Raw genomic sequence first — 20,973 nt, 5'->3', positions numbered from 1 at the left:
ATATGTGGTTCCAGAACTTCATACAGTATATTTCTCTTCTGAGAACAATGTTTGCTCCCATCCCCCCCAGTACAGGTTAGCATACGATGGGGTTGGGTGTTGAACAGTATCAGACATATTGTGTTGTTGATGGTGTTGCATCTGTTTTTTTGTCTCTATTTTTAGAGATTCATTTGTACAATTTTGAGGCTGTGGCATGGTGAGGGTCTATGTATGTGTCAGGGATCTCAAGGTCCGCTGCTGTGCACGGGTCTGTGCATGCACGGAATACCAATGCGCACCAGCATGCGGGCGCTAGGACATAGGCGACTGCAGCAACAATCGCGGCCGCACATGCACACTCGCGCACACGGTTCAGCGCCTGGCACCAATGACAGCGCAGGGCGCACTATTTAAATCGACCCCTTGCAATGCTCAAATTGCCTTAAGGTCTTTTTCCTGTTGTTCCTGCTCATTCTGTTCCTGATATTGCCTTGTTACCGACCTAGCCTGACCCTGGTTGCTGTTGACTGTCTCCTGCCCTGACCCCTGGCTCATCTTGACTTCTCTTCTGCCTGTTCCTGATTATCTGACCTCCTGCTGCTGAACCTGGCCCGTGACCCGTTTACTCTCTTCCTACTGCTCTGTATCGTTTGCCTCCGCTGTTACCGACCTGGCGTGCCTGACTTCGCTATCTCTCCACGGTGTCATCCGTCCATCCATCCTGCACGGATCCATCCGCTACTGCCCAGATCTGCTCCGCCTCTTCACAGCAGGCTCTTATCCACTACGTGTTACTGGCATTTACCTCCACCGCAGCTGGGTGTACTCGGGGGCCGCGACCGGGTCCCAGCCTGCTCCAAGTCCATCCCCACCATCAGGGGCTCTAGTGAATAAGCAGACTGAGGCTTAGACTCCGCGCCCTGGGGAATCCCAGCCTGTGGAGTCACCGCCAGTCGGTACCTGACAGTATGTTTCTGTTTAAAATATTTGCTTCGCCTCTCCATCAACTTTTACAATTTGAATTAGTATAAAACAAACACGAGAAGGCGCCTCCATCTCGGTGTAGATATCTATTAAAACGAATAAAAGACAATGAAAATGCACTCACTAGTTAAAAGTGGATCACGGCATAAGGTAAAGTGAATCAACCCATATAGAGCTCCATAGGATCACTTTGAGGCTGCAGAGCTTGGCAGGCAAGCTGCTATCTGAAGCAGAGTTCTTGGTGGAAGTACAGCTATCAGGCTTCAGGCTGGTATATAGGCAGCAGCGGCTTCCAGATGTAGCAAGATGTCTGATGCCTGACAGCTGCACTTCCACCAAGAACTCTGCTTCAGATAGCAGCTTGCCTGCCGAGTTCTGCAGCCTCACGGTGATCCTATGGAGGTCTATATGGGTTTATGACAAGCCTTAATCCTGATCCCCTTTTGACTAGTGAGTGCATTTTTATTGTCTTTAATTTGTTTTCATAAATCTCTACACCTAGATGGAGGCGCCTTCTTGTGTTTGCTTTATATATGTGCATTAGGATCTCAAGACCTAATCTGAGAGGAGCTGTATCTATTTCGCCTGGTGTTCCCTACCACTCTCCTGGCCCTCTTATGTGTCCTATTACATGACGGTCAGGGTCTAGTTGGCACAATGGCTTATTCATTTTCTTTGGTTTACAATTAGAATTAATACGTAGATCAATATTTAGTATGAACTGAGGTGTAAAATATGTCCTATATAGAATACACTGTTAAAATACCTAAGTGTGTCTGAATCAATTTGGGTAGCACATTAAGAATGTGTTTCCATTGCTCATCTGATAATGGTACCATGTGGTCTCAATCCCATTGGTATTTACTTTGTTTAGGAAATGTATCCAAATATTTAGTAAGTATATGTGTATATAGGTGTGAGATTAAGCCGCTGGTGATAGTTTCCTGGACTAGAGTAACAAGTAGCGGGGGTGGGGTCAATCTTGATTGAATTTTATACTGGGCATTAGGGATTGGCTTGATGTTCAACTCTAACATCGGCCATTCATGTGTTTGCCGAAAACATGAACGGTAAGAGCGTACGGTGGGCTGTTCACTCCTTAATGCACTGTGCTCTCACATTGCATTGTTATTGAACTGTTGTTTTGTTTTTGTTTAATAAAGGAATTTTTCAAAAGTCTGGCAACTATTTTTTACTCAGTGTAACCCTTTAGTGAATGGGTAGGGGTACAAGTACCCCTTACTCATTCACAAGGGGGTAGCATCAGGGTGCTCCCTTATTTAAAGGGGTACTCTAATGCTAATGATCTCCCCTGCCCACAAAGCCCCAAACCCACCAGGTCAGGTTTGTGGGGAAGAGGCCTGTGCTCAGATCAAGGGTCTGGTAGCAATTTAGGGGGGGGCACCCACATTTTTGTCCCCCATTTTTTGGGGTAGGGTTCCTCTTAAATGTTCTACTAGGCCTAAAGGGCCTGGTATGGCTTTTAGAGGGAACCTCATGCACTTCATCACAATTTTTGGGAGGTGGGGTTCCCCTTAAAAGTCCTACCATGCCTAAAGGGCCTGGTATGGCTTTTAGGGGCAACCCCATGCACTTTAAAAAAAAAAATACTGTTGTATGAATTGGGGGGGATCCCATGCTTTTTTTTTTTTTTTTTTAAATACAAATTTCCTTTTTTTTATGGCAGTACTGCTGCAGCAGGTTCTGTACATTGTAGAGAAGTTCAACTTTGCAGGTAGTTTAGGGGACCCCCCAAGCATGATATTTAAAGGAATTTTTTTTTTTACTTTAACCAATAAAAAATGACTGCCCCTTTAAAAACGATACTTTTTGAATTTTTTAATTCACTGATTCATCTCCCTCAGGGCAGTACCCGAGTCGCCATACCCCTTCTATGGCCAATATCTTGCATACAATTATTCAAAATGGGCACTTGTGAATTTAAAAGTTTGAGTCCCATAAACTTGCATTGAGTTAGAAGTTTGTGGTCGAAAATTCATTAGGTTAGAATGTTTGACCGCAAACAAAACACGGGGGTGCTCGGCCCATCACTACTGGGAATGAAAGGCATTGTCCAAACTCAGTTTACAATTGTTTACATATTTCAAGCCATTATTTGTGTATAACATGGTTACTGTATCAACCCTGGCCTGCTGCCACTGGGGGGAACACACAAAGCTTAACAACTTGTAGATGCTGTTCTACACATGCCCAAACAAATTCCATCAAAGTACCAAAGGTCTATGTAATAAGGCCTGTCTTTCTGCCTTACTGCTGCTCCATGCTGCTTGCCAGCAATTTCCAACTGTCACAATGATAGCCAGAAGTTGCTGTGTAAATACTGTAGATGTTGTTGTTGTAAAAAAAACAGCTTGTTTGATACAGTGTTTATAAAGACACAAGATAGAGAGATACAAAGTAACACTTACTTTTATATCCATTCTACTTCATTCATCTGCAGATCAAAGGGGTGCACTTAGATTTGCATATGATGGCAGTTAAAGCAACATGACAAGCAAAAAAACCAAAAAAACTAAACCTAAAACCTTTTCTCTTTTTAATAGAATTTGTTCATATTTAACCCTATATTAACCCTTAGTTTTTCCCAATCAGCCCTAATTAACTCATTCTTTCCCTTCTCCATTTAACCATTATTTTCCTGTCTAATTTTTATTTCTATTTTTAAATCATTACTGTTTATTTTTGTTTATTTTTTTTGGACATTTTTGTTGCATTAAGAATGGAATGGAAAAAAAATCCTTTATTTCATTTGAAAATAACTTTGTACTGTTTTGTATCAGAATCATGAATTCTACTGTCATTTTAAATTTTATTAAGAGTAACACTATTTTTTTTAGTACTGGTCAAAAAAGTGATTTTTGTTAGTTTTATCTTTTATAAATTAATTTATACAAGACAAAAATAAATCCTTATTTGTCCTAAAGAGAAAAAAAAGATATACGTATTACATTGTTATTTTAACCACTTCCCAACTGTCCATTGTCAGCTACAGCTTTTGTTCACCGTGTTATGGCCGGAGATTCCCCACTGGCACCCGGCGATCACTGAGTAACACTGACAGGGGAGAGACCTGTATGTAAACAGCACAGGTCTCTTTCCTGTAAGCAATAACATGCTGTTGTGTATTTCTTTGCACAGCAGAGAAATACACAGCAGCATGTTTCACTAGTAAAACACACACAACACACATAGTAAAACAGCACTGTGAGGGACCGCCGAGCGGCACCACTAGCACTCCACTGGTCAGGCGTGCCCAGAGCGCGGAGTCTAAGCCCCAGGGTACTTGTTCACCAGGGCCCCTGATGGTGGGGATGGACTTGTAGTACCCCGAGACCAGGTCGCCTCTACTGAGCACACCTGTCAGTGGTAGGGTTGTTCGCCAGGGGCTCCAACCAGGGAGAGCCAGATATGAGGAGGTCGGGTGACCCCGATGGGATGGATGGATGGCTGAGCAAGCGCGTAGTCAGACAGGCCGAGTCGGTAACGTAGAGGACGGTAGGGTACAAGGGAGCAGGCAGAGAATCGTCGGGTCACACGCCAGGTCAGCAACAGGAGGTCAGATCTAATGAGGGGCATCCAGGGAGAGAGGTCAGGCAAGCAAGGGTCTGGGCAGGAGAAATCAGCAGGTCAATAAACAATCCGGGTCAATAAACTTACTAGGCACAGGTACAGAATCACAGGAAGCAGGTAAGACCAGAAGGCAATGAAATGACAGCTCAGGGACCTTTAAATATCCCGCCCTGCGCTGCCATTGGTGCCCAGCGAGCGGCCGCGGCTTCTACTGCGCATGCGCGAACTCGAACGCCGCGGCCGGCCCGGACCTAGTGCCCGTGTACAGGGCGGAGCAGTGCGCCTGCGCCGGGACCATCGCGGCAGGGATCGAGGAGATCCCTGACAAGCACACAGCACACAGTTAATCCTTTGATCGCCCCAGATGTTAACCCCTTCCTGTCCAGTGTCATTAGTACAATGTCAGTGCTTTTTATTAGCACTGATCAGGAGCAGACTGACCATTTGGAAACTCGGGCATTGCCCGAGGGCCCGGGGTCAGTAGGGGGCCCCATGAGATGCCCCTGGTACCTTTTTCATAGGCTTTTTTGAGTTTGGGCAATGACACAGGGCCCCATGATCCCCTATTTCCTGGGGCCCCATGAGTTGTCAGTCCGCAACTGGCACTGATCACTGTATTAGTGTCACTGGGAATGTCAGTGGCAGTTAGTCAGTTCCCCCCCAGTGTCAGAATGCCTGCTGAAGTCCTGCAGTCCCGTTATAAGTCACTGATTGCCGCCATTATTAGTACTGTATATGAAAAAAAAATTCCAGTATATATACCGCCATTTGTAGACGCTATAACTTTCATGTAAATAACCAAGTAATTTACATGTATTGGGATTTTTTTTCTTTTAGTAAAGACATGTAGCAAAATACATTTTGGCCTAAATTTATGATGAAATTTGATTTTTAAAATATTTTTATTGGATATGTTTTATAGCTAAACATATATTGTTTTTTTTCAAAATTGTCAGTCTTTTTTTGTTTATAGTACAAAAAATAAACGCAGAGGCAGTCAAACGCCGCTGAAAGAAAGCTCCATTTGTGGGGGAAAAAAAGTACATAAATCTAATTTGTGTGCAGCATTGCATGACCACGCAATTGTCAGTTAAAGTAACACAGTGCCCTTTGGCAGAAAATGGTCTGGTCAGGAAGGGGGGTAAATCTTCTGGAGGTCAAGTGGATAATGCCAACCTTCCTGCCGAATCAATAGACCTATAGCAGGAATGTGAAAATTGCTCTAATCCATTGGGTGTGTACAGGGGTGACAGCTAAACTAGTTAAATAACTTCAGCAGAAGGTAGTTATGCCACAGAGGGGGTATATTTAGATGAATTTCGTATGCTCAGTAGAAGCTTGACTTCATTCCACACTCTTCCCACAAAACAACACTGTAGTGTAGTTGTTAGTTTCCTGTTGGTGCAGTGGATTTTGACCCTTCAAATAGTAAGAGATTGATTTGCAGAAGAAGAAATAACAATTACCCTCCTCCCAACCAGCCATATGTTGCTGGAAACAAGGAAATATATCCAAGCGTTGGGGACCACAAGACCTCTCAAGACCTTAAAGCAGAACTTCACTCTCTCAATCAACATGGATTTGTTTTAATCCTTATGCTGCTATCATTAGTAAATAGATAGGAAATTATATCATATTTACTTGTTTTAAACTTGTATTTGACATTTCTTCAGTTACTTCCTGGTTCCCATGCCTAGGCAAATGATGTTACACACCCCAGGAGTCTTCAGGAGGGGAGAAAGGGTTCTCAGCTTAGCCAATGCCTGAGCTAAGGGCAGATGGATTCCAGAAAGTAAATGCTACATGAATCATCTGCCATAAATACCAGGGGTGTTTTACAAAATGATTTCTCAGCAAAATAATGCATGGAGATATGGGTGGATGGGGGAGTTTGCTTTGAATATTAACAATGAATTAAATAGCATTTTTGGTTTGTGGTGCTCAGATGTAGTGCAGTTCCACTTTAAAAAACTATACATTTAAAAAGATTAATTCTAGGAGCTCTTTTCTTCCAAAAAAGATCTCAAAATACACCATTAGGATTTTTTACAAAAAAAGCTTTGAGGGATTCAACATGGGGCAATATGAAACATATAAAGTAGATGTGGTATCCATACTGATTTTTCATATTCAAAGGAATGTATATGTTACATAAAAGATAATCACACCTATAAACCTGACAGCTCTTCTTAGAAAGGAGTTGAAGTTGCATCCTCCAGCATTGATATTTGCTTCTGCTCCCATTCCATTTTTTCTTTTGGACAGACAGCAGTATAGGACACCTTCACCAACCATTATCTAAAAAGAAATGAAACACCGTAAATGATTTATGCAAAAACTGCTGTCATAGCAGATAAGGTGTAACTTTCTATTACATATTTGTCGCTTTCCTATTGGATTTCTTTGGCTGCAATAGGTGTGAAAGTGGGTTTTAATTTCTGCAGACAGACCAGTAGACTTTACTTACTGACATGTATTAATGTAGAATTTCAGTACTGAAACATTTTAAAGCAAATTTCTTTAAGGCCCCGTTCACACTTGAGAATTTTTCAGTTTGAAGCTTGATGCTCAGAAGCACTCTACAAGAAAAATCCCCATAGACTAGGATGGAAAATGCTTGAACAGCAAGAAATGAGAGTTTTTGAGTGTTTTTTTAAGCCTTTTTAGATCAAATAGCAGCTCCCCTCTGCTTTTCTAGCATCACTCTGCACCTAAGAAACACACATCTTGTGATCAAAATGGAGGAGGGTCTGCTTCTGGAAGCTGAGACATTCTTGCTCTCATTTGTGGCCACCCCTGCATCTATGATCCCAGCGATCCCCATTGGAAGAGCCAGGCAAGAACCAGCAGAGCCTGGGAGGAAGTGGGAGGAAACCTGCTGCCCCAGTGGAACAGCTACACTGCTCCCCAGATCGAGGAGAAAGATACAGAACTGTGTACAGCAGCCATGTGCTTGATTCTGGTTTTCCTGTTGTATGTGCCTAGGACACATCTACACAGGTTTCTATTGGCCCCAGTAAAAGCACCTAAATGAAAAATGCCTGAAGAAAATGCTTGTAAATATGCTCAAAAAATGCTCAAACATGCCTGAAAAAATAATTGAAAAACACCTGAAATCACTCAACTCAGTTTAAATGTAGCCTAAGTGTGTGAAGAACCTGTCTGTACTTCTATAAAATGAAAAAATATATACTGTATTTTAACTAATGATTACAGAAAAACGATAACATAGAACATAAATTGTGATGTGAAAAGCATAGTAATCAAAATATAGTGAATCGTTTGTAAAAATCATTGGTAAAAATTTGCTTTAATTTCAACTTTTGATAAAAATTTAGAAAACAGAGAGAAATGCTAGTCGCAAAATGTTCTATGTGTCTATCAGTTTGTGTGAATATGTGTAAGTATGTGTGTAGAAGACTCCAAGAACAGAGAAGATGTATAGAACATAATGTGACTTGAATTTCTTTGTCTTTCAATGATGAAATAGCTCACCTTTTACTATTGGTTAAAATGTAACTTCTGTTTCTTGCGGTGCATTCTTATATCATCATTTGAATCAAATACAATTACAGACTCTAATAAAGTCAAAAGTCAATAAAGACAAAATCAAAGGAGAACTGAACTGGGAGGCCAAGGGGCATTGCCGCCTGGGTCAGTACTAATAATATGTTGAGCTGGTGGTCCTGAGTGAGAGAGATACAGTGCTTCACCCTTCAAATATCATCGGAGCGCTACCAGCAATTGGTTACACATTAGTTAGATGCCTGCTCCCTATTCAGACCTGCAATTACTACATCTAGCATTGATACATCATCTGGCACCAACTTCCTCTGAGATGTTGTGTGACTGAAAACCAGAAGCAGCGGAGACAGCTGATGCTGAAAGATGTGTGAAAATAAAACATGTCCTTTAAGGCTCCATGCACACCAGCGTAAAAAAATCTCCTAGCAGCAGCATTTAGCATTTTTTTCTCTGCCTCTAGAAGCAACTAGTGTTGTCCTATGTGTCCATGCACACTTTGTAGTCTAGAGGCATTTTTTAAACTCAGCATTTAGGAGCAGAAAAGAAACCCCTTCTGATTTGCGTTTTTGAGAGTGAATTTCTGGCATAAAAAAAGGTTGAACGCTCCTACAGACTCCTAAATGCTGTCAAACACTGCTAAGAGCTGCTAATAGTGGGTTATTAAGGAGCTGGCAGCAGCCATGTCCTTAACCAATGACTCATCAGCTGTCAGCTGAATTCCTGTCTGACAGCTGAATATAAACAAAAGAATGCTTGCATTAAAAGGTAATAGGAATAAAATGTGTGGGGTTCCCCCTCCAATCCATACCTAGGGGTCTGGTACTGATTTTAAGTGGGACCCCATGCCAAACATAAAAAAATTGTGTGGGGTGCCCCAAAAATCTATACCAGACCTTAGTGTCATCAACATGGCATGTTGGGCAGATTACATCACAAGAGAGCAGGGTCACTCTGTGATGTCTCTGGGTGGCCCTGCCCCCTTAGTTTAACGGCAGTCAGTGGCAGTTGGCGGGAGCCAGCAATGAGTGCAGTCTTCTTTTTTAATGTGGGTCGGCGGAACGGCGTTCATCGTGATTGATGATGGATCTACACAAGGGGACATTTTTTTTTCAATTTGTATTTTTTAATAAAGGACTTGTCAAAAACTGGCTTCTGTCTTTATTTACACTACTCTTTTTTTGGAGGTGAGTAGAGGTACTATGTACCCCATGCTCATTCACATGGGGGGATGAGATTTGGGGTCACCCTTGTTAAAAGGGACATCAAGATTCTGATAAGCCCCCTCCCCACAGACCTCCACAAGCACCGCCTATGGTGGTGGGGAAGAGGCCCTTGCCCCCCCCCCCTTCCTGGCCTGCTCGGCTGCATTCTCAGATAAGAGTTTGGTATGGATTGGGAGAGGACCATTCGTAATTCAGGACCATTCATGTTTCTGGAATAATGACAACTGAGGTCCAAGAATTCTGTGTGTTTTCAAGGAAATCAGATACAACATGTGTAGTAACAGCTGGTAGATTATACTTTATCTGATTTGTAGCTGTGAGCAACATAGACAGTTCACTTTCCAGAATGCAGACCAATGCAGGTGATAGGAACACATAAATGTAATACATGCCTAGATATAGCTACAAGTTCAGGACCATGGACAACTATTAGATGCAAATTACAGCGTGATTTCCAGTGTTGTAATAAACTCAGAGGTTGATTTACTAAAACTGGAAAATGCAAAATCTGGTGCAGTTCTGCATTGAAACCAATCAGCTTCCAGTTTGTTTTTTGTCAAAGCTTAATTGAACAAGCTGATTGGCTACCTTGACTAGCTTCACCAGATTTTGCACTCTCCAGTTTTTTAGTAAATCAACCCTAAAGTGAATTACATGTAACAAACACAAAAGGTCGCACTCTGGCACGTCAGTTTATTTTGTCAGGGCATGACAAAGGGTAAGCAATACAACCTCATTTAAAGGCTGTGCCTCTCTGAACTGTTTCACTTGGAAAGGCTTAACCATACATATTCTCTGTATTTATCTCTTCCAGGTGAAAGAGGTTAATAGGAGTAGCCTTTAGGCGTGGTTATGTGCTTGCCAGCCATATCTAATAAACGACATGCCAGTATCTTTAGACTTGTAGTGCCTTCTTCTGTACATTTTAATGTTTTTATAATCTTTAACTCTACTTCCAGGCACAGTTGTAGCAGCATTGTTTTGACTACTAGGCATAAAATTGCATCAGAATTGCACAGAAGCAAAATTGCAGCAATATTGCTCACAAATTACACTACATGATTGCTCCTCAAATGTCCTCAAAAACACACTAATGTGAACCAGGCCTTAGTAAATGAACCCCATGTGATATCCACAAAACAAGCATTAAAGGCTGAAGCAGGTATCCTAAGCCATTTCTGAGCTGGACAACTTCCAGCATCATTAGAGCCCTCTCTCCCTGGCTGACTACCCACCCATCAGCTATTTGCTTTTTGTTCAAGCAATCATTTAGGTCATTCTGCATGAAAATTAAATCTGTCAAGGAACCCTCAAGCCTGAAACCGGTATCCTAGTGGCACAGAAACACCACACTATCACCTTGCAATTGCTGCTAGGTATTTACATAAACCCTTCCAAGAATGAATGTATTTACATGCTTGATAAAGTTCTCTTAACTATTCTGTTTGAGGAAGACATGCTCTAATCTGATGTGAATAGAGGTAACTTTGTAACTGAAAAGCAGGTCAGAGGGTTCAGGAGCTTGAGATACCATTGTGCTTATCATGATAATTGTCTGGTCACTTTAACAGCTTAGGTGTGCTCTTGAAAGAAGATCCAAAGCAGCGTTCTGTGACATTTATAAGAAGATATTATAGCATTCTGACAGCCCTTCCCACCAAACACAATCTTACGGCAAACTAAAGACAAAAGAGACCCAGTGATAATGTCATTGGGTCTAAAGAGTGGCGTATATTTAAAACAAAAACATTTGAATCAAAGTGTTTAATTGTGTGTTAAGTCGAGGGAACAAGGGAAGATATGATATATGCATTTCTTACACTTTAGCTTTAAAACAGAACTGTATCATGAAAGATAACAAACCAAAACCAGAAATTATTTGAAAGTATGTCCTGACATATCATCCAACCTAAAAACAACTATTTCTGTGCAGCATTTTTCCTCCAAGTTACACTTTCCCCATTTCTCTAAAACAGGTGTCAGGTTTTCTCAGCAGCCCACATTTTCCTCTGAAGGTGAACCTGTTTCTAAATGGTGTGGAACAGAAAATACCAATGCACACCATTTCAGGATGTATGTATGTTCAAGATATAGAAGCAATCCCTAAAATTCTCTTCATTTTGCAGTGACCACAAATGCTCAACAAGGTAACAACTGGGCTGTGTTGCCATTGCCAGTTTGATCACCCAGATGTCACAGTGATAGGGAATAATGCTGCTATAGGGATCTTAATTTATCTAGGGTCCTAGAGACTGACAGAAAATAGTGTAACTGGGAACTCAGAACTACATCTCTTTCTAGGATGAGCTATAATGGCTGGTAGAGACCACTAACAGGTACTAACACTATGGAAAGTGATACATTTACAACATTGCAGCACACAGGGCAGTTTTTTTTTACACTGGAAGAGCCACACACCTGTAGGTTAGGGAGCAAAAGCATAATTTTATTGCTGCTACTTTCTTTCATCATAATAGTATAAGCATAAAGAACAGTAAGATCTTGTCATAATGGCAGGTGGACAGACTTGGATACACATTTATAGAAGTCTGGATAATGGAGTTAAAGCTGGCTAATGGATTTCCCCACAGATAAAAGAAGGTGGTGTGCAAGTTAACCTCAAAGTATCTATTCAAAACTAAACCATATAATACCTTAAAGATCAGTCTGTAGAATGTAGAAGTCCATTATCACCAATTGACAATGTACTCTGTGGACACTTTCCTTTATCTAAGTGAATAGAATTGTGCTTGGTTCATAGTTTACTCTTCAAATCCTTTTAGAAAAGCTATCAGTAGGAATATAAAGGTTCAAAATCTGTTCAAGCACAAATACACATGTGAACTGCTTTTGAACTACCAAAGAAATGTGGCTGTCAAGAAGATCAATGAACTTCATGAAACCTGCTTCCGACCTGAGGCAAATCAAACATGGGTGACCAGTGTTTGAACTGTTTATCTGGTCGAAAGTATATATGAAATTTTGTATAACATGTAACAAGATTTTCAGATTTGTGGTCCTCTGGCATGTTTACTGCTTTGGGAGGCTCTATTAGAAACAATAATTTACCAAACGGGAAGACAAGATAACTCTCCAACAAAAACACATTCAGAAAAAAAAACGTTATTTATAGTAAGGGAAAGCTAAACAGTTAGATTTTTATTGATGTCTGTGTCTTTTTTGGGAATTTCCCTGATTTCTTCTATAGTATAACTGTTGTTGAGGCAAAGACAGTCTTGCTAATACAGTCCTGGATAACAGTTCAAAAACCTAACAGAGATTTCAATCTTTCCCCACATTATATAATACTTCCAGTGTTAATGGTTTCTTCAAAATTGGCCCAAATGGGTTGTGTGTTAGAGAAGTCTCCCCTTCTGGAAGATTACTTCAAGATGCTTGTGCCTTTAGGTACCACCTTTAGTTGTTTTGAAAAGAGGTGGTGAGTGAATGGGTGATGGACCTGTTCCGCACAGGAACTTTTTCAGCTGTTGAGCTTCAGTAAAGAGCTTGCCAAGATACCTCTTGAACCTTGGATTTGGATGAATGCCTGAGCATTTACCCACTTGGCAACAGACGAATGTCATGTATAATAGTATAATTACTACTTCTGTTATACATTACAGCTTCCTGTTGTCAATAGTTGTTAAGGACACTGGCTGGTCCTGGCACTGCTGAGTCTTTAACAACCAGTAAAATCACCAGCCCCATTCACTTACAAAGGGGATGGGGAACAAAACAGCATGAGGGCTCCCCCATAATTCATGCAAGACCCTTCAGGTGTGATATGGATTTTAAGGGTGTACACCATGCATAAATCAAGAAAAAGATTAAAAGACCCTTTTCCTAGCATGCAGCATGGCAGACCAGACTGACGTATGCTCCCAATCTAGAACCATACCAGGCCATACCATGTCCTAAACATGGGGGCAAGGAGGGTACCTTGCCAGAGGGAGCCCCCCTGGCAAAGCACCTTGTCCCCATGTGGATGACCTTGGTCTGGCAGTTGTGGGGGTCTGCAGGTAGGGGGTTTACAGGAACACGGAAGCCCCCTTTAACAATGTTAATGAGTAATGGGCCCATAGTACTCCTACTCATTCACAAAAAAATCTAATGTGTAAATAAGCACAAAGACAGGTTTTTACAAGTATATTAAAAAAAAAACAAAATCATTATGTACATCCATCATCAATCATGTCATCCATTGATGTAGATCCACAACAATCATGATGTCCAACACCTGCCGACCCACCAAAAAAGAAAATAACCTGTTGACTGCTGACACATCCACCACCAATGTACATCCATCATCAATCAAGTTGTCCAGTGACGTAGAATGATGTCAGTCATGAAGCCCAAAGCCTACCAACCCATCAAAAGAAACAAACCTTCACTCCTGCCAAATGACAGGAATGGCAAATGACAACTAATATATACAAAGGGTGAGGTCTCCCAAGTGATGCCTTAACCATATGTGGTCATCAGCATTATGGGAATCAGCTGTCATCTGCCAGACCTGTCATTTTTCAGGATAGAAGCAACAGGAACAGACGTACTGCATAAGTTCTGCACACCAGTCTTTTCTTCTTTTTTTCTTTTAAGTGATTTCATCATGATTTAAATGCATCTACATCTCTGAACAATGTGAATAATGATGTATGCACATTCATGGGATATTTTTTTTTGTTAAAGAACTTGTCAAAATCTGTCTCTATCTTTCTTTATACTTTAGATTTTTTTTTTATTCGAATGAGTAGGACATGTGGTCTGGTATGAGCTACATACTTACCCCTTCCCCTCTTTCCTTGCCTGCCAGGCTGGATCTCACACTTTTTTTACTTGATTTTTGCATGAGCTTCCCCCTTAAAATCCATACCAGACCCAAATGATCTATTGTAGAATTTGGAAGGGGACCTTGTGCTTTTTTTTTTATTAATTTATTTTTTGCATGGGATCACCCTTAAAATTGATACCTGACCTGAAGAGCATGGTATGCATAGGGGGAAGACTGTTTTTTAATATATACAATAAGAGCTTCCTATATTTAATTTTAGGTGAGTTATGCTTTCTATTAGTAGAATGTAATTTAAGAAAACAATTCAGGATATATTAAATGATTGTAAGAGTCCATAGTCTAAAGCAATGTCCTTCTTCTTCCATTGGACTAGCATTTTTCTTATACATAAAATAGCAAAATATATCTATATTGTTTGAAGTGCGGACCTTTTTTCTTTTCAGTATGCAATTGTGTGTCTTGCTCTAACTCAGATTTGTACTCTCAACTTTTCTACACACTGTTTATCCCATGTGCATATGTATCCTTTCTATGTGACCTCGTATCTGTAATCTGCGTATTTCAGCAAAACTTGTTTCATTGCAGCAGAACAGTAACAGCATGAGTCATCTTCTGTGCAGTTTAGACAGCACTATTTGCTCCCGCTGGGTCTGTAACCAACACTGTAGCTGTTACTTTGCAATAACCATAACTGACTAATGTACCTAAAAGTGTCACAGGAGCACTCTGTAGTGAAAGTCGTACATAGGGACTTAAATAAATTTTACAAATAATTCATGAAGTTTTAAGTGGCCACTAAGGCATTGCAAATGCCAGTAAGACAGGGTTTCCTTCATTTGGGCCTAAATTTTACTCTGCATTTGTGAAATTCAGTTTTTCTTGCCCAACTAACAGACTTATTACTATAGGATATATTTGTAAAGTGCAGAGTGATTGGTTCACTCATTTATTTGCATAGAGGAAATAATAGAAAATCTGCTCTGCTGGTGATTTGGTAGAATGAACCACCATTATTCCCATTATTAAAGACAAGTATTGAATATCCCCAGCAATGCTAGTGAATTAGACTGCTTCCCGGTCAATATATGCAGTGTGTGAAGCAGTCCTCCCAAAGAACAAAGCTACACTCAAAAATAGCTGCAGGTTGGGTAAGAATCTCTTACCTGGTTTGTTTGGGATTTCCACTTTTAAAGCTACTAGGGGTTATGAGTCAAAATCTCTGCCTCCCTGTGACCTGATGGACTAATAAAGATAAAGCAAATCTTCTTATTAGGTGTTGTCCTTATTATTAGTAGTATTATTATTTCCCTAATAGGCCAGTGAAGTCATGCAACTTCTGATTCGCATACAAATATTTGTTGATCTTTGCTTATAAACCCGTTTCTTACACATCTGGATTTCCCCTCCCTAATGTAAAATTCATGTCTCAATAACACTTACCTAGTTATATTAAAGCGAATGTTACAGCATTTGTACTCAATCTTCATTTAGACATTAAAGGTATAATATAGATAGTATACAATGGTATATATTTATTGGAATATGGGTTCACATAACAATAACACCTTAACCTATTTTATCTCAGACCCTCATTCTTAACCTGCAGCTCAGCTACACAAGCTTCTATGGCTACCCTTGATTCAGGTGCCACTTGTGTGACTTTGACAAAGTGCATAATAACAATTTTTGGTTTTAGCAAATAATACAATAGACTTCAGTATAAAATTTGATTTAGTTACATCACAGATGTCAGCAGCATTTTCTTATTAGAATACATGGTTCCAATAAAAAGAACACAAAGAGAAAAGCTCCATTGCAAAGTGAACAACTGTTTACCTTTAGTAAACCAACCCCAATATTGTAAAATAAAAAGATGCAATACTATAGACAGATAGTATTATTTTCACTAGTACCAGCAAAGTATAATTGGCATTGTGATTGTATCACTGGATAAAGGATCATGGTCAAATTTAGATATAGGAGTAGGGTTGCAGTTTAGGGTTAGAAATTATTCTGAGGTAAAGTGTAGGGATGAGCTCAGTGTTCAGATTGAACATCAGTTCAGAACATTTAGGGCATTTGGGTAGATGAACGTGATATATTTGGCTGTCAAAAGTTACTAAGGAAGCAGCAGCTGCTTGCACCCACTGTATGCTTACCAACCACTGGCATTACCCGGCCCTTTCACATGGCCAGAAATTCCTGGTTACATAAGCAAATTGGAAGGGAATGGAGTGTGTTAAATCAATGCCTAACTATGAAAATAAAAAATTAAATAATGAAGCGCTTAAACCATAAAAACTATTTGCAAAATGTGCTACATATACTGATATTAAAAATATATAGAAAACAATCAATGAATAATTAACATATAATATTCAGTGACACCCACTGTGATAATCCTATAAAGTGCATATAAATTCCTTTAAAGACCTAAAGTGCATAAGTGTCGTAGTAATAAATAAATAAACTAAAAATAAGTGTACATCACATTTAACAAAATATTACTCTGTTGAGTAATAAATGGACAACATAAATCACACACTGTGATAATTCTATAAAGTGCATAAAATTCCTATAAGGACCTAAAGTGCATAAATATCAGAGTGATAAATAAATATACTAAAAATAAGTGAACACCACACTTAACACGATAATTAATCTGCTTGATAATCGACAGACAACACAAATCATAAGTGCAAAAACAGTCCATGCACCACACTGGATGAGATGATTACTCTGTCTGGTAATGAACCGGACAGCAAATAAGTCATAAGTGCAAAAACAATCTGTGCATGTGCAGCTGTGTATTCAACTCAAACGTGTTCCACTTCTAATGTGAGTTAGATCCTCCAAATGGCAGCAATGCCTGCTCACCTCCCCTCCTAGACCCACACAGGGCCAAACAGCAGTTTCCACCTCAGTGGTATCTCCTCTCTTGGCAATCTCCTCCTTACCGAGTATCTTCTCTTGTGTCACCACTCACAGGTATATAAGTGAATACAAAAACTTGCCATAGTGTAGTATTTTATTAATAAACGACAAAATGAACAAAGAATTGCACTCACATTAAGCTTCTTCCCATTCAGGCCTTTTTACCACATCCCATGGGTAAATGTGTATATTACTGGGGGAATCCAATATGGCCACGGCATCTGGACATGCGTCACCGGAAATGACGTACCAACCGACGCGTTGCGTCTCGTGCGTCGTGACCTCATCAGGGTTCCTGCCCCCCGGTGATTCTATTGCTTTAATAGGGAAAAACTTTCCATTACCTCCCATATTAGGGGCGGACTAACAGCGGCCATTTTCTTGAAGTCCGGCGCTGCCGACACATATGAAATTAAACAGTCCCTCTCAATGTGTAGATAATGCGATAAGAGCGGCACTCTCCCCACAGCAATAATCCCTCATTCTCTACAGGGATCAGTACAAACTTGAGCATTGTGTTTGCTTATAGGGAGTAATTAAAAACTAAATTCCACTCTCTCTCTATACCAATACATGTGGTCATGAATGAAAAACTGTAATCAATTCAAAATTAGATTCAAACCAATGAATCGCTATTATGAGTAAAAAATTTTTTTTTTATTTTAATAATAAAAAAACTAAATAATAATAAATAATAATAATGATAGGACTACTAAATCGCCTCCTTAAAAACATAGAAAAAGACAAATCTTAAAATATTAAAATGTATTGTGTGGGGCAAAAAATGAATTTAATAAAATTATAATATTTAGAACCCTCAACTCCCTTAAATATAATCTCTCTACCCACTAATCGTAATATGCACAATTACCCATAGCTTGGGTTTACAAATAATCAATATGTATTAGTCCAATGCAAACTATATATCCCAATTAATACATCAAAAATCAATATCACTTATCAATAAATTAATCTAAAAATATATAATAAAGATAATTGGTTAAAACCTCTTTTCTATATCACCAGATAAGGCTAAAAAAATTGAAATTCTAAAATAAAAATTCATTATTAAGAATCACGAAAAGGCCTTTGTGGAAACGCATGAGGGAGCATGTACAAAAAATAAAAAAAAGGCTTCCCTAAACATAGCGTTTCCAGACACTTCCTTAAACAGCATAATAAAGACCCCTCAGGTTTAAAGTTTTGGGGGATACAAAAGTACGTTAGTCATTGGAGAGGGAGCGATAAAATTAAGTCCCTCAGTCAGATGGAATCCCGATGGATTTATATTATGCATACTCAAGCGCCATATGGTTTGAATATCGAGTTTGACTTAAATTGTTTTATTAGCGACTTTTAAGTGATTCTTAATAATGAATTTTTATTTTAGAATTTAAATTTTTTTCTTTTTTTATAACAAAGGGTGGGGGGCTGGGATGTGGGGGCTCCCTTTTTTATTAACGGGGCTTTCAGCTTCTAATATGCTCTCTGCCTGCATACCTTCACAACCACTGGGCAAGAGTTTTGGGAATGAGACCCTTGTCCTCAGTGGGGTAAAAGGTGCTTTATCAGAGGGCATGGCTTCCCCCCATGTTGAGGTCACATGGCCTGGTATGGTTCAAGTGGGGGGGGGGGGGGGTGCATGCTCTTCAGATTATAAATCTGGTATGGATTTTTTTTGTTTTGCATGAGGTACTCCCTTTAGTGCATACCAGACTCAAACGATCTGGAATACAATTTGGGGGGGGGGGGGGCTTTATGCTATTTCTTTTTTCATGCTTGCTGTGGGATGTGCTACAGCAAGAATGAAATTTACAAAGAAAAAATAGTGACACAGTTTAAATTGCTGGCAATTAAAACTTCATTGCTGGTTTCTTAAAAAAACAACATACAGGCCCCTCCAAGTTTCCCCACAATTCATAAAAAACGTTTAGGTATCTTCTATGTGTTTTGGGGGATCTTTGTGGTCTGTGTACCATTTTTTCTTTAAGAAAAAAGGAGGGAGATGTCATCTTTTTTTTGCATTGTTCCCCGGGGCAGAGCTTAAACCCTCTCTCAACATGTTATTTTTTGACCCCCCCTCTTGCCTATTAGCCCAGAAAATGGGCATTTGTAATTTGACAGACTCAACTCCCTTTAATTTTAATGGGCTTTGAGTTCAGCATCCAAACCACCAAAGTCAAGTTCATCAAACCATGCTTGAGCCAAACCCAAGGCAGTATGGCTCATCACAATTAAAGAGTATATTTAAGGTTTAGACTGAGGTTGACTTAAAGATTAGGGGTTATACAAAGGATTAAGGTTATGGGGTCTGAGTTAGATGGTCAGTGTTAGGTGAGGGCTATGATTAATGGTAAGAGTTATGTTAAACTTGAGGGATGTCTTTGTTTTAGCCCCTGTAGTAAGCTCCTGTGTCAGGTGTTGTCAGAGATTATTGATTATTTGGATGGTTTCTGTGACAGTGTTGTAGTGAGGACTCGGATGAAGGCAGCAATGAAGAGCAGATAGGGGAGAATACCTTGCCTGGGGGATGAGTGATCAAGAGGCACTGTCACTTTGCCTTGCATGAGCAAGTGACAGAGTTATTTTAAACATGTCCTAAAAGTTATAATTCTGATTAGATTAGATTAGAAAGAACACACTTATAAGCAGGCCCCAGGCGCCCCACCCCAGATGGTGGATGGATGATACAATCACTGGGGGAACATACGTCAAATAATGTGGAACAAACTGTTTTAGAACAAAATGCCCTCAACTATCTTGACCGCATGACCAGATCACTTTCTCTGTTCCCTCATCTATCATCCTATCATTATATTACTTTTGTTCCTGAGCTGCTTGCAAAAGATGAGCCATTTAAGCTTTCAAATGTAATCTAGAGCAACAGGCTTGATAGACTATTATCTGCAGCCTGTCATGCTCTGCATCATCCCCATGAGCCTTTTTTGTTTCTTTTGTCTGTCAAGATTCTAAACTAAAGGTAGTCATCTTTTTTTTCTGTAGATGTTGACCTTTTTGTCACCCAGAAAAATCATTGGTTTGTGAAATGCTGTGATAGCAATAAGACAAATACTCCATTATCAACATGCAAGGCAAAGGAGATGCTGTGATTGTCAGAATGTGATTTACAAATAACAGTACGGTGATGAGAGAATCAATTCATTAGATTCAAGATTCCATATCTCACAAATTCTCATTAACACAATACTTGCTCTGAATATTTTTCACCATTTGATGAGGTGAAAAATATTTGGTGCAAGGGGTGAGGGGACTATTTAGGGTGCATGGTCACATGAAAACTCACATTTTAAATTTAAAAAAATGGAGTGGCAGGGCTAGAAAATCTAACCCGAAATTAAAACATGGAGAACGTAATATACATATCATTTATTTTATAAAAGTTAGCAACATAGTTATACTGTTGGAATATTATTTTTAAGTAAATTGTACTTCAGGGGTTGGCAACCTCTGACACACATGTCCAGGTGTGCAAGGTAATGCATTCTGTACTGACATTTGATGGCATTGACTGTAACTGACAACCCCCAATTATGAAGCCTGTCCCACCCATCTCCCTAATGTCAGTGAAAGCCCACTAGTGACATTGCCAAGCCAAGGTGTTGGGATGATGTGCTGAGGTAACCCACTTACATATCTTCAAGCGGTACCCTGCATTTCCAACGGTACAGAGTTACAGGCTAATCTGAGGTTTGAAATATGAGGACTGGGGTGATCTTAGGTTTGAAATGAATGGATTGGGGCTGATTTGAGATCTAAAATGTGTAGACAAGGACTGATCTGAGCATGAGCGTATGGAATGGGGCTGACCCGAAGTCTGAAGTTTACAGATTGATCTAAAGTCTGAAGTGCATGCATGCATTGGGGATGCTCCGATGTCTGAAGTTCATGTATGCATTGGGGCTGATCTCAGGTCTATGTTCC

The 20,973-nt window shown here is 39.9% G+C and overlaps 1 protein-coding gene across 1 annotated transcript in view; it reads right to left on the bottom strand.

Moving 5' to 3' along the window:
* PLPPR4 (phospholipid phosphatase related 4) overlaps window positions 1-20,973 on the bottom strand; it is a 169,408-nt gene that overhangs the window by 66,052 nt on the left and 82,383 nt on the right. Inside the window, exon 3 of the mRNA XM_089677287.1 lies at window positions 6,726-6,855. Within this exon, the coding sequence (XP_089533413.1) occupies window positions 6,726-6,855 (130 nt within the window). The remainder of the gene's footprint in view (window positions 1-6,725; window positions 6,856-20,973) is intronic.

This window comes from Staurois parvus, unplaced genomic scaffold, assembly GCF_062004578.1.
Source record: "Staurois parvus isolate SC_StPar_1 unplaced genomic scaffold, SC_StPar_1.0 ptg000183l, whole genome shotgun sequence".
Lineage (NCBI taxonomy): Eukaryota > Metazoa > Chordata > Amphibia > Anura > Ranidae > Staurois > Staurois parvus.
This window is presented reverse-complemented; position numbering and strand designations above follow the sequence as displayed.